Here is a 13,668-nt window from a genome sequence, read left to right on the forward strand (position 1 = left end):
TATTTTATCTTTTTAAAACACTATTTGAGAAAATAAGCTGAGGATTCAACAGCATAAACCTCCTCCAGTTTGGGTCTTTAAACCTGCAAGGCTGAAGACTGGGCCTTGACCATGCAAACTCTCTCCTGTTTCTCCTGCTGGATGTGGCCCCTCAAACCTTCCTAAATGGCTCTGGCTGCACGAGCGTCCACGTTTAGCTGAGGCCCAGTAGGTTCCAGACAGCTAGGTGCTGGCTTCACATTCTTTACTATGGTAAGGTGAGGTCTAGGCTACTAACACCTGCTGCTCAGCCCCTTACCTGATGGGCTTCTGCAAAGTTTCCCCGGAGGATGCAAGATACCAGCAGCGACTCAGGTGGGGAGAACATCATGGGGATGAATGAACTTTGGGTTTGGGGCTGCAACCGACCATCCAACTCATTCCGTCCAGACACAGCGTTCAGACTTCCCTCTGTTGGGACACAAGAACGTGGGGGCCACAGGCACAATAGCCATTGAGGAAAAACTACTGCTGTAATCTCCCACCACATTCTGATATCTTCATGTTTCTTTCTTTTTAAAAGATTCTTTGTTTATTTTTAGAGAGAAGGGAAAGGAGGGAGAAAAAAGAGGGAGAGAAACATCAATGTGTGGTTGCCTCTCTCATGCCCCCTACTGGGGACCTGGCCTGCAACCCAGGGCATGTGCCCTGACTGGGAAGGGAACGGGCAGGCTTTCGGTCCACAGGCTGGAGCTCAGTCCATGAAGCCACACCAGCCAGGGCTCAAGTTTCTTTTCAAAAAGGTGTGTAAATGATTCTTGATTTTTCCTCAATTGAAGGGCAAATCTATGTATGCTATTGCCTTTGAATACAAGACTTAAGTACTGTTCTCAGGGATTCACCTCTGTCCCCTCTGCTGACAGGTGACTAAACTGATAGTGAAACAGCTCTTTCCCTACTGAAATCTGTTTGGCCATCTAAAGAACCAAACTTTTTAAAAAAAAATTGACATAAAATTGATATGTAGTTTTAGGCATACAACATAGTGAGCTGATAACACTGTGAAATAATCACCAAAATTTAGTTAACATTCATCATCACACATGGCTGAATTTTTTTTTCTTTTGATGAGAACCTTTAAAATCTACTTTTAGGAACTTTCAAATACAGAATACAGTATTGTTAGCTATAGTCACCATACTGCATATTACGTCTCCAGAACTTCTTTATCTTGTAAGTGGAAGTTTGTAACTCCCTGAACACAACCTCCCTGAACTGCTCGGTCCAGGTTTTCACACCATGGTGAATGGCAGCTCCCTACCAGGGCAAAGCTGCTTGGAGCTGGCAGCTGGTCGGGGCGCCCATACCTGAAGTGCTCGTGCTCAGCTCGCTACTCGTACTTTCCAGGGAAGGATTGGAGCCTCTGTCCCGGCCATCTGGAGGTGTTGGGAAGAAGAGAGAAAATCAGCCAGCAAGTCCTTACAATGTAGAAAGTGAGAAGTTGGCCTGAAAACCAAGAGTTGGGTAGTTAGAGGGAGAGAACAATGGTTAACTATAATACCTACTGCTGGAATATATGCTGCTGCTTCTACAGCCAAACACAAGTTCCTACAAACCACAGGGGAAGGGCAGGCTCAGTGTGGCCTCCACGCTCATTCGGGTAATAGCCTACACCAGTGGTCTCTAACCTGTGGGTCTCAGAGCCTCAGGGCCTCCAAGTTACTTCTAAGGGTCAGCAACCCCCATCTGCTCACTAAGCATTATCAATATTCTGAAGGAAAAAAAATACAACAACTATTATGAACAGAAAGTAGTAGGCTGCAAAGGAGGGCACAAAATTTGCTGACATAAAAAAAAAGTTGTTCTCATATTTGAGTAAGACCTGGTCTACTAAAGACCACGTTATTTAAAGCCCTCGCAGGGGTGTCCAACCTTTTGGCGTCTCCGCCACACTGGAGAAGAGTTGTCTTGGGCCACACATTAAATACATTGCCACATGTAAACAAAAAAAAATCTCATAATGTTTTAAGTAAGTTTATGATTTTGTGTTGGGCCACAGGTTGGACACCCCTAAGAAGAAACAGCTTCTTCTCAACACCTGCTTTGCCTAGTGAATGGGGCTCACTGTCCTTTAGCATGGTCATTCGAGGGTAGTACCGGCCCTGCTCGAGGGAGTCTTCTCGGCTCACTGTCTGGAAAGGAACACGCGGCCATAGGAAAGATGGCCTGCGCACTCTTGGGGTGGATGGGTCAGATGAATGCAAACTGTGCCTTTGACTCAAACCAACTGATTGAGCAGCTTAAAGGCTTTAGCACCTCGGCCTCGAAGTTTCCTAGGTTTCTCTCACAATATTCTCCACTCTGCCCTCTATGCTCACTTTTCTCATTGACACTTAACTGGAGCCTTTGCATTCTTCTGAGCTTGGTTCAAGAGTCAACTTCTCCATAAAATCTGTTTTTCTGACTTAAGATATACCTTGTGTTTTCAGGCAGTGCCTCAGTGAAGTTTAAGGTTTTCATATAAACTCTCTATGAAGGTAAATTAAAAAATCTTTAAAGGCAAAGTCCTGATGTATGCCTCATTCATTTCCCTCAAGATAACTAGACAATATTTAGTGTTGTTTAGGACATAGGGAACTCCTATGAATTCTCTGTTAATTATTTAAAAACCAAAAAGAGCTTCTGTCGTGAGTGGCACACATAGGGTGGCCTGATTGCTCTACAAGCGGAATCGACATCAAGAGATTTTAGAAGCACAATTTTTTGGTACCTGGGCAGCTAGTGATCATTGGTCCTTGCACCTGTGGGGTGAGGGGGACCCCAAACCCCCAAAACCCAGCACCAAAAACCAAACAGAAATATGATTATCTAAAAATTTAACACTCCTGTATAAAATTTCTTAAGAAAAATTCAAAGTCAAAAGACAAAATGGAGAAAAAAAGGTTAGTATATAGTGACAGAATATTATCCATAATATATAAGGAGCTTGTTACAATTCAGCAAGAAAGATGAGCCCAGTAGAAAATATGGACCTTCGACATGAATAGGCAGCTCACAGGAAAATATAAATAGCCAATAAATATATGAAAACATTCAATCTCTAACTAAAAACAAATATTAAAATGATATATATTGCTGTATTAATCATATTGGCAAAGATTTAAAAAAATCTGATACTACTCATTTTTAATGAATGTATGTGCAAACTGGCATATTTGCCTCATAACATTTGGTGGGAATGGAAATTAGACCATCTTTGTTTTTTTAGGCAACTTGGTAATATCGTAATTTTATATCCACATTTTATCTTAGACTTTGCTACTCTACTGCTAGAGTCTTATCCTACAGAAACACTCACACAAGTATGCAGAGGCGTATGTACAGGGTTGTTTACTGTGGCGTTGTTTATAATAGTAAAAAAAACCAAAAACAATTTAAATGACCACAAAAAGGTACATAGGATAATGAAATATTAAGCAGCATTCAAAATGAGTGAAAAAAATAAGTTCTCAATATATAGTATGATACATCTGTATGCACAAAAGGACATACGTGAAAAAAGTTACAGTTCCCAAAGATATATCTGCATATATAAAGTTACATACTTGTACTGTATGGGGAAGGAAACTGTTAGCATGGGTTACCTTGGCAGAATGGGACTAGGATAGTCTTAGATTGCTTCTGTTTGTTTGGCCCATGTGCTTTATCCTAAAGAATATCAGACGAGTGGCAATACACCACGTGCCTGGTGAACAGGAATGAGGCGTGAGGAGAGCACATCAGGTTACCTGCCCGGCTCCTTCGTGTCCGACGGCCGCGGCGGAGACTCGGGTGCCGTGTGGCAATGGGCCGGTATCTTCGGGAAGGTTGCTCCTCTGAAACAGCAAACCCAAAGTGTCATGTGGCAAAGTGATCGATTTTGACTTGACCCACCTCCTGGGGTAACAGGTAGGGGAAGATGTGGACTGGGCTTTGAGACTGGTTCTGACACTAGTTGCTATGGTAACATGCTTTGAGTCACGGTGTAACTCAAAAGGGGCACTCCTCACTCTCTCCCACATTCCTGGGATGTTTCTCCCTCCTCACTTTCTGGACTATTGGTTCTGCTACCTCCTCTCACCTGAGCCCTGGTTGCTTGTGACCACTTTGTATCTCCACTGGGTCTCAGAGAGAACTTTGGAAAAGCGGTGCAGGCGGCTCTGCAGTCCATCTCTGCTTCCCGAGCAGCTCTGGCCTTCTGGCAGCTTTGGTTCCTCAGGGGGGCTGTGGCTGCTGAGCTCATCCAGCTGCTCCTGGAGAAGCCTGAGGAAGGCCCCCATTGCAAACTCATCAGCCAGGAACCCACTGATACCACTAGTAAAGTGCTTTAGGTCCAAAAAGCCGTGCCCATGGTGTCCGGGGGAACTGTCTTTCGGCTCTGTCCTCAGACAACTTGGAACTGCATAAGCAAGGTTCCTGGGGACTCCCAGGGAAGCCCGTTCTGACTTCCTTTCAGGTTGTGCCACGTGCTGAGGGCTCTCCGGGGGGGACTTCAAACCCAACAGGCCCTTCCCCTCAACGTCATCCTCCTCAGCATAGTCCTCGGGCAGGTGAGGCTCTGGGTGCAGGTCGGCAGAGGTGATGAGGAGCAGTGAGAAGATGTTTTCTAGAAGTTCCAGGCAGAAAGAGTCAGGAATACTGCGCAGATACTGCTGACACCTGGCCAGGTATTTTGAGAAGAGATGTGAAGCACCTAAAGAAACATATATAAGAGAAGTGGGCAGAGAAAGAGAAGAGAGAAAACACAGACATTAGAAACATTACTGGCCAGATGCAAATGTTCTCACAGCTTTAGCTCATCTATTTATGTTGCAACGACTAAGGGAAGTGCAGTCACAGTCAGGAGAATAAGACTCTTCAGTGATGCCTTTTCATTTCTTGCAGAAAGGTTTTGTTGCGTTAATTAAAAGTATAGCTCACTGAATACTTGTTATTTTGTTTCTGCTTTTCATATATTACATTATTCCTCATCTCTGACAAGCACTCCAGTGCACAGGCTCCTTACTCCTGAATTCTATTTTCACTTGTTGTTACACTAACGGGATCAAGGGCCACCTACAGCTCCGAAGAAATACTCACTGGTCAGAAATGACCTAGCTCAGAGGTGAAGGTCTACTCCAAAGCTACAAGGGAGAGAGAACAGACCAGCAGTCACACATGGCAAGTTAAAGTTTTGCAAGTTATTAAGAAAAATGACAGAGGATAGGAAATAAGTTCTTTCACACTGTAGCCATGACTCATAATATTGATTTAGAGGCTGCATTTAAAAAAAAAATGAAATACAACAAGCAATCAAGAGCATACTCTGTTTGGAAGGGTGAGTATATTGTTTCTCAAAACTGATTTCAGTTTATATATCAGTTATATACATATATACAAAAATACACAAATTATATAACTATGTGCAGACTGCAGGTAATGTGAAATGCTATTTTTATTGTGGATTATAGTAAAAGAAAAGCATTTGGAAAACATTGCACTAGGTGATCAGACTCTATCAGAACTTAGGCAAGTCACTTGCTTTCTCTATGACTCTTTGATTAACAAAGGCTCATAAACAGATGAAATTATTCCTGGGCATAATAAAACCAAGGGCCACTTCCCCAATTCTGGTGGGAAGGGGTTCCCACATAAAGAAATCTCTGGAACAGGTTACCAGCTCATATCAGGGATGGGGGCGGTGCTGCACCTGAGGAGGAGACAGACTCATTTACTGGCTCTATGGCCGCGGCTAGGTCCTCGGAGGGGCTGTCTTTGCACTCTTGGCACGGGGTGTGCTGGTGGGAGTTCACGCAGAGGGCATAGATGGCATACTTCATGGCACAGAAGCTCTGGTAGAGTGTCAGGTTCTGGCACTGGCTCAGGTGCTCCGGCGCCAGGGCATCAGCTGAATCTGGATTGGGGAGAGGCACAGGCAGAACTTCAGAGCTGCTGCTTTCAGGTATGGGCTGCAAGGACGGCTGAAGCGGAGAGATGCTGCATGTCTCTGTCCTCTCTGTCAGTTCAATCGGCGCCCTTCCAGCCTTTTCCTCCACTCATCACCGACTTTCAGGCCCCTCCATCTCCTACTCCCGCTAACCTCCCTTCTACATGTCTGTTCAACATAGCCCTCGTGGCGATTAACGAGACTTTTCTTGAAATTTCTTAAAATCTTGGCTTCCCTTTTCCAAAAAATTAAAACTTAGCAAATGTGTGGTCTACCTAGTGACACATTATCTAAGAGGTAGGCTTAAAATGTGTTCAGATGGAGTCATGAGAGCAAAGGAAGCAAACATTTCTTTGAAAAAATATTTCATATTTTAAGAAAGCAATGAAGCCCTGGCTGGGTAGCTCCGTTGCTTAGTGTGTCGTCCTGATACACCAAGGTTGCAAGATTGATCCCTGGTCAGGGCACATATAAGAACCAACAAATGAATGCATAAGCAAGTGGAATAAATTGATGCTTTGCTCTCTCCCCCTTTCTCTCTCTCTAAAATAAAAAAAAAGTAAAAAATAATTTAAAAAAAGAAAAAGAAAATAAAGAAAGCAATAAAGCAGACATGGGGAAGAACACAAACTCTGAAATTCCTTGTACTTGTTTAATAATTTATAACTTCTCATTAAAAAAATATTGAGCTTGAGGAGAAAGGGAGGGCACCATAATCTTTAAAGAATCTCTGAACATCTTAATTTGGCTTTAATCCTTTTCATATTAAAAGTGCAACATTCTCAAAGAAAAAGCATTAAATGTAGCAAAACAAAGGAGAAAAAAGAAAAATATCAGCCACAGTCCTTCCAGCTAAACACAACCATTGTTAACAGTCTGTTTCATCCCCTTTGATAGTTTTGCATATATATATATGTGTGTGTGTGTGTGTGTGTATGCTAAGTGTCATGACATGTGCTATGCTATTTAATTTTCCTACTTCTTAAAAATCCATTATAGTATAAACATTTGATTATGCTTCTTCATAAACTAAATTTCTGACGGCTGCATCTAGTGCTACTGAGGCACATTCCTCTAGGGCTGGGGTTAGGGATGCTTTACTCTGTGATGCTGCAATAAACCCCTTTGTGCATAGGCTTCCTAGCGATGCCTTCTTCCTTTGCCAAAGTCAGGGTAAGAAATCGAACGAGATCAGTGTTGTTCTATGCCCCTGGCCTCTACACTGCATTGCTGCCCAGGCCCAGACTTGTAAGCCCTTGCACAACCCTGAGGGTGAGCAGCTCCTTAAAATTTGTGCCCCAGGTGCCTCTCTTGCCTCACCATAGTCCCAGTCCTATTATTGCTCCTCTTGTACGTTTTCCTGGCCGGTCACCAGGGATCAGATTTAAAGGGCTTCCCTGGAAACCTTTTGTACTCGAATGGAGAAAACGGAGCTCCAGCTCCTTTAGGAAATCTGTGGAACAAGCTGCCTATCTTTCTAGAAAAAAATATAGAACAGAATGACACTGGTTTCCCAATTAGTGGTAGGTCCTTTTTCAAAGTCAATCTAAGCAATACCTAGGCTGGGCAACATCAACGGCCATATGGGAAGGCTTGTTTCTCTCCAAGCTAAGTGTTCCCAGGCCTGTGTGGCAGGTTGTGGCTGCACTATGATATCATTTTTGAGAGCAAAAGAACTTGTTAATTGGGACTTTAATTTTAAGCAAAGAACTTGGATTAAACAAGACTTTGCTATTGTTTCAGGCAAGTATCTCTTTTAAACTGCTTCATCTGTTCAACAGCGTATGAAGGAGACAGGGGGAAGAAAGACGGCAGGCAGAAGGCGTGCTTTGAGAAGGCTTACGAAGAGTGGGGAGACTTACCAAGCCCTGACAGAAATACTGACGGTCGAGTACAACGCCGTGAATTCCAAGGGCACTGCCTAATCCCGGGTCAGTGGAAGGAGGATGTGCTAGTGGGTCTTGAGATGGTTTCACGAGGACAGAGGCTCCTACGGGACTACTCTCATAGGGTTCCCCACACCTCATCAAGAAAGGGGAGGCATGTTCCTGCAGCCCGTCATCCCTTTGGGGCAAACAGCACTGATTTAGAGGGGACCTGCTAGACCACCCACCTTGACAGATTACACCTAGATAAATCTTGGGCTGCAAGAAACTTGGGCAAGATTGTCTTCAGAGGAAACCTTGCCCCAGTGACTCCATCGCCAACTTACCACGCTCTTGCTGGGGGTCCTTGGCTGGCACCTTCTGTAAGAGCTTGAGAACATCTTCCTCCCTGAGGGCTGGAAGGCTTGTGAGGTGATGGAGAGAGTAGAGCACTGAGTGGCTATCTCCACCATGGAGATGACACAGGAGGTCTCTCTTTGGTATGGGGTTGCTGAGAGGGAAAGGCGGGAAAATGGAAGGAGAGGCAGTTGATGTAACGGCTCCGAGACAGACCAATCTCGAGTCCCTCCTGCTCTTTCCCTCTGGCCCACAACGCTGCAGGTTTCGCTTCCCCAAAGACTAAATTTCAGTTGGTTTGGGATACAGCAGAGCAATTATTTACCCTTGGGGGAACTACATCCATCAAGGCAGCTCTTCTTGTTTAGAAAGGGCCTTTTTGGTCAGTTAAGCCTGTGGAAACTAAGCTTCCCAGTTTCTCTACTCTTCTTAGCTAAGAAGTGACACAAGCTTCTCGAGTTTACTTTGAGTAAGGGCCTCGTACTGCTTCCCACTCTGCCCACCCTATTTCAGGAAGTGCTGCTGAAGTGGGCGAAGAACAAAACAGGAACCCGGACCTGGGGAGGACCTAAGGCTGAGTCCTCAGGGACACATGGCTCAATCACAGCTCAACAGGCAGTTATTGAACAAAAGTGTGACCCAGGATAACACATGGCTAAGAATGTGGGCCACATTTACTGTGTCACTGTGGGCATGTCACTCAACACCCCTGGGCTTCAGTTGCCCCACCTTTAAAATTAGGATAATATTGGTATCCACCTCATAGCATTATTGTGCAGCTTAGTGAAATCAAGCATGTAAGGAACTTGGAGCTATAATTTGCATGAGGTGAGTGCTCAGGAAATTGTGAGCTATTGTTCTTTTATGTCGTCCTTGAATTATCCTCTAGTTATAACCTCATGGCTGTGGTGAAGGTAATTATTACTTATGTTTCTTCCTGGTTTAATAGTTGGGGTAATTATTTGTTGCTGGTCAACAATGTCAACTCAAAACATTTATGTGGAAGATGTCTTGAAATGGTCACGTGTGTAGTATACATGGGGTCAAGTGTGCCCAATGGCGGGAAGGGCGCTGGCGGCACTGGGCTGTACCTGCTCTGCTGTACACACCACTCCAGCACCTCCAGGTGAGCCCACAGCCCATCACAGGCATCCCTGAGGAGCTTGTCACAACTTTGGTCCTGTGTTGACACAGAAGAAAGAGACAGTGACGTAGGCATCTGGGGTCAGAAATTGCAATGAGCTTCAGGACTTTGCATTCCGCCTTAACCCAAAGTCCCACGGCACTCACTTTTGAGAAGCTCAGGCTGCAGGGCGAGAGTTACCTGGGTTCTATGGAGTGTCTGCAGCAACTTCTTGGCTGACTCGAGGCTCTGGCAGTGTGTCCAGCCCAGGAGCACGAGCAGTCGACTGAGAGGCCTGAATTCTCTATCCAGCAGGCAGCCAAGACTTGGGAAGTCTTCCTCTTTCAACAGTGTTAGCGCTGTCACCTGTAAGTCAGAGGAGGCTGCTGTAGGCACTTGTGTGGACTTGCTGCTCATCAGGGTAAGGAGCTTTTGGGCATAGCAGGGAGATTTCTGACAATCACAGAAGTGGCCAGCTGAGTAAAAAAGGTCCACAAAAAACACTAGACTAGACTATAAGCTTATTGAAGGCAGGGACTGACTTCTGCTGTAATCCCAGCTCCTAGCACAGTACAGGGCACCTAGGATGAATTTAATAAATATCTGTTGAATTAGTCTGAAGCTCAGTTGCAATCTGGAAGAAGGTTAGAGTAATTAAATCCCCGTGAGCTAGGCGACATACTGCTACCACTATCTTTTTTATCTTGCACCCTCCGGAGAGCCTACAAGTATCCAACATTTTAGTTCTTGCCAAAGGACGAACATAAAATGGCTACAATTCTAATTATAAGTGATGCTGGTCCTGAAAGACTTCTGTCCCCTGGGACTAAAGGATGGACAGAACCAAATGCATCCCACTAATTAGACTTCTTTGTGTTGGATGAGTGGGAGAGAAATGGGAAACGAAAAAGCCTGTAGAGAGTCCCTAGGTACTTCTGGGTGGAAAATAATTACGTTTGACCTACCAGGATCTGCTCAAGGAAATGCTTGCTGTTGCTCAGGCAGTAGAAATAGGCCAGTTTCCAAGCCTCGGCTGGGTCAGGGTGGGAGAACAAGACCAGCATTGCCCGCTCGGGATCTAGATGATCTGGTGAGACTGGAAATCAAACCACACAGGGTCACTGGGGAACTGGAGCCCTAAAGCACATTTGAAAAGCCAATCAATAGAGTTCACTCTTTAAGAACTTAAAGCAGGTTTCCTATACTTCTATATTAAAGACTCTTTCCTTCTCGCATTAGCCTCTGAAAAGCTCTTTGCTGCTATTGCTATTACTTCATATATATTTTTTCCATCACTCCATCTTAGACTACAAAATCAGTGCTTTTACAAAAGGAGATTTCACTGTTTTTTGCTTAGCCTTTCCCATAAGACTTCCTGAGCAACATGAAAGGAACTCCAGAGAGGCTGGGCATAGTGGAATTACCAGTACACCAGGAGAAGCAGCAAAGGGAACATACCTCTTTCCGACAAGGTGGCCTTTGGTGGCTTTTCTGCGGCCTTCTCTGCATAGGTCTGGCAGTACAGGGACAGCAGGCTCCGCCCAGCCTTGTGCAGCAGGCAGTTGAGCAGCCGGTGCTCCTGCAGGGGGCTCCCTTCGGCCCTGCAGGCCTCCAGTAGGTCCTCACACAGGACACGAAACTCAACTCCGAGCGGCTCCGCAGGGCAGTGCAGAGTCCGCAGGGCTCTGTAGATGGCATCTACTCCCCCCGCAGGCCCAGTGGCAGGGTCCTGCATAGCTCGCAGGGCCTTTCGAATGAAGCCCACCAGTGCCTTCTGCAGAGGCTGGCCACAGAGGCCGGTGCCATCGTCTTCCCTAAGCAGAAGCTCCAGCAGGGCCTGCGCTGGCTGGGAGGCCTGGCTCAGAAGATCCAAGAGCACAGAGACGGCTTCTGAACTGAGCCGAAGGGTCCAGCTCTCCTGCCTCTGATTTCTGTCAAGCACAGCGTCCACAGAGTCGGGGTCTTGGGATAAAGCCTCATAAAGCTCCTGAACAGAGGAAGGAGGGGCAAATGGTGAGCACATCTAGGATGTCATCATCTGTGTGCCTTTCTGTTCTCCTATTTCAGTACATGTGTATGTATTTATTAGAAACAGTAGCAAACACTTTTGTAGTAGTTACTATGTGCCACGCCCTTTACACAGGAAAAATCAAATCAATCCTTACAACCACCTTAAGAGGAGGACACTACTATTATCCCCATTTTACAGATGAGGAGATTGAGGCAAAGAGATTTACTCAGTTGCCCAAGGCTTCCATGCTCAAACGTGTCCCTCCTTACTGCCTCCAAAGTTATCAAGGACTGCAAACTCATAGACCAAGTGGTAACAATAGGCATGTGACCTTATGCCTAACGCAAGGCATTTAAATTCAATTTTTAAAAGAACATTACGCACCAGTTTTTAATCCTTGATCTAAATCCTAGCCATGCTTTAAGGTACAGCCCTTTCCTCATTCCTCTATAAAACCTTCTCTAATACCTCCAACCCATACAACTCCTCCTTTTCATTGGGCTTTCAGTGTACTCCAAATTAGTACCCTATGGTTTATAATTGTCTCATGAGTCTATTAGTCCTTCCGCTCTGACTAGAATAAGCCCTTAGAGGCAAGAGCCTCTTTGCCTGGAATTTGTTTGCAGGGTGGGGCAGAGGGAGAAAGGGGGGTGCTTTAGCACCATGCCTACGGAAGGTGCTCAGGCATGCTTCTTCATTAACTGCCTCCAATATAGTCACAGAACTGTGACTCCTTGACTTAATATAAGTGAAAGTATGTACCTTAAATCCTACTGCTAATATGTCTTTATTAGCAGATGATAGGGCGATGAAGAAAATAAATACTGAGCCTCAGAGCATACCCCAGGTCTTAAGTACAGATCTAGTTAAGACTTAGTTTGAATCTGGCCCCTGAAGGTTGCTGTGAGAATTAACTCTAACATACTCAATGTACGTGTTACAGAAGGAATACTCAACAAATACTAGTCCTTTCTCCCTTTACATTCCCTAACATACACTGGTGAGAAATTCAAACACCTAGTTTAAGCCCAAGTTATGTACTCCTTTTACATGACATGAAAAAACTTTAATCCACAGCTATTCTTAGTAGTTCTGGACAATTCACCTCTAAGAACTCTAAAATCAGGTAAGTTTATCCTAATTCTAACGTCCCCTTGCGGGACCTCTATCTAGCCTGGTCTGGCCAACCCCATGGGGACCCATCTCTGCTAGACCTCTGGAAACTGAAGTGTCTGAGGAACTGCGACCTGGGGCAGCCGGCTCCAGAGCCTTCTCTCACCTTGAGGATATCCTCTGGAATGTTACCTTGGAGGTCTTCTGACAATAAAAGAAACTCCAGCTTTCTCCGGAAAACAGTTGGGAGTAACTTCTAAAAAAATTGTAAGAAGGAAGTACAGTGATTAGTATGCTTTAGTTAACAGATTGTAAGTAAATATTCTCTCCAGTTACTTTTTTTTATTTTGCTGCAAAATTTTTATTTTATATAGCATCAGCCATAAATTTTTGTTATTAGTTATTACATAAATGCTGCCATGTGCCATTATCCAAGTGGCACGGTCATTTTATGTCCACAACTCACTTTGTATTTATAGAATCTTCATGATTTACATAAGCACATCTACCAGTGAAGGTTTAACTCTGAGATGCACTCTACCCACCATATTGTCTGAGGTTTTGCACGCAGCAATGTAGGAGAGATGTATTTTTAATCACCTTTTCATTTGAGTCACCTTACATAAAGAAAAATCGATAACTTCGAGGCTGTAAGTCTCTAGAGGAGATTTTCCAATGTGCTCACAGAAATGGTTATCCAGTAAGGTTGTCAGAAACACTTCCATGTCCACATCCTCCTGGAGTTTCTGTGATGTTTGTCTTCTTGCTGCTTTCTTTGCACGGAAAAGGGCCCAGATGAGATAAATGTTTTGAGTGACTTCTTTGATGTTCTGAACTTTCTGTATTTGTTTTTCTTGAGCCTGCTCATTATAAATTTAGCTTGACATTTCTGTTTGATCTCTTCAACTCTCTTCATTGCCTCAATCGTTTTATTTCACAGCTCTTGCTAGTATTTCATAGGTCCATTTCTATGTTTTTCAAATTCAAATGAATTATCTGCTGTAAACTCTTAATCAGCTACTTTAAAGACTTCTTTAGTCCACCTGACCTTACAAGGATTGTGCTTCTCTTTAAAATTTTTATGACCCTTGGATCTACAGAACCTGAACACCTTGCAATCGTTGGGGATGGAGAACAGATGCCATGGCCGAGGTACATGGGCCCGAAACAGAAATAACACTTCTCCACGTCTCCAGCTACTCTTATTTCTGCTGTTTCTCTAAGATAACCATTAAATTCCTAGAAAAGTTTTGAG

The 13,668-nt window shown here is 44.4% G+C and overlaps 1 protein-coding gene and 1 non-coding gene across 2 annotated transcripts in view; one reads left to right on the forward strand and one right to left on the reverse strand.

Moving 5' to 3' along the window:
- ZFYVE26 (zinc finger FYVE-type containing 26) overlaps positions 1 to 13,668 on the reverse strand; it is a 60,566-nt gene that overhangs the window by 41,956 nt on the left and 4,942 nt on the right. Inside the window, 11 exon segments of the mRNA XM_028505932.2 lie at positions 299 to 450; positions 1,347 to 1,415; positions 3,768 to 3,854; positions 4,100 to 4,711; positions 5,708 to 5,911; positions 8,157 to 8,320; positions 9,258 to 9,346; positions 9,491 to 9,655; positions 10,255 to 10,385; positions 10,748 to 11,276; positions 12,580 to 12,669. Coding sequence (XP_028361733.1) covers positions 299 to 450; positions 1,347 to 1,415; positions 3,768 to 3,854; positions 4,100 to 4,711; positions 5,708 to 5,911; positions 8,157 to 8,320; positions 9,258 to 9,346; positions 9,491 to 9,655; positions 10,255 to 10,385; positions 10,748 to 11,276; positions 12,580 to 12,669 — 2,292 coding nt within the window.
- Positions 2,651 to 2,784, forward strand: LOC114493709. The gene has a single exon (XR_003684316.1). It is a non-coding gene; the product is annotated as a U11 spliceosomal RNA (small nuclear RNA).

This window comes from Phyllostomus discolor, chromosome 1 (assembly GCF_004126475.2).
Source record: "Phyllostomus discolor isolate MPI-MPIP mPhyDis1 chromosome 1, mPhyDis1.pri.v3, whole genome shotgun sequence".
Taxonomy (NCBI): Eukaryota; Metazoa; Chordata; class Mammalia; order Chiroptera; family Phyllostomidae; genus Phyllostomus; species Phyllostomus discolor.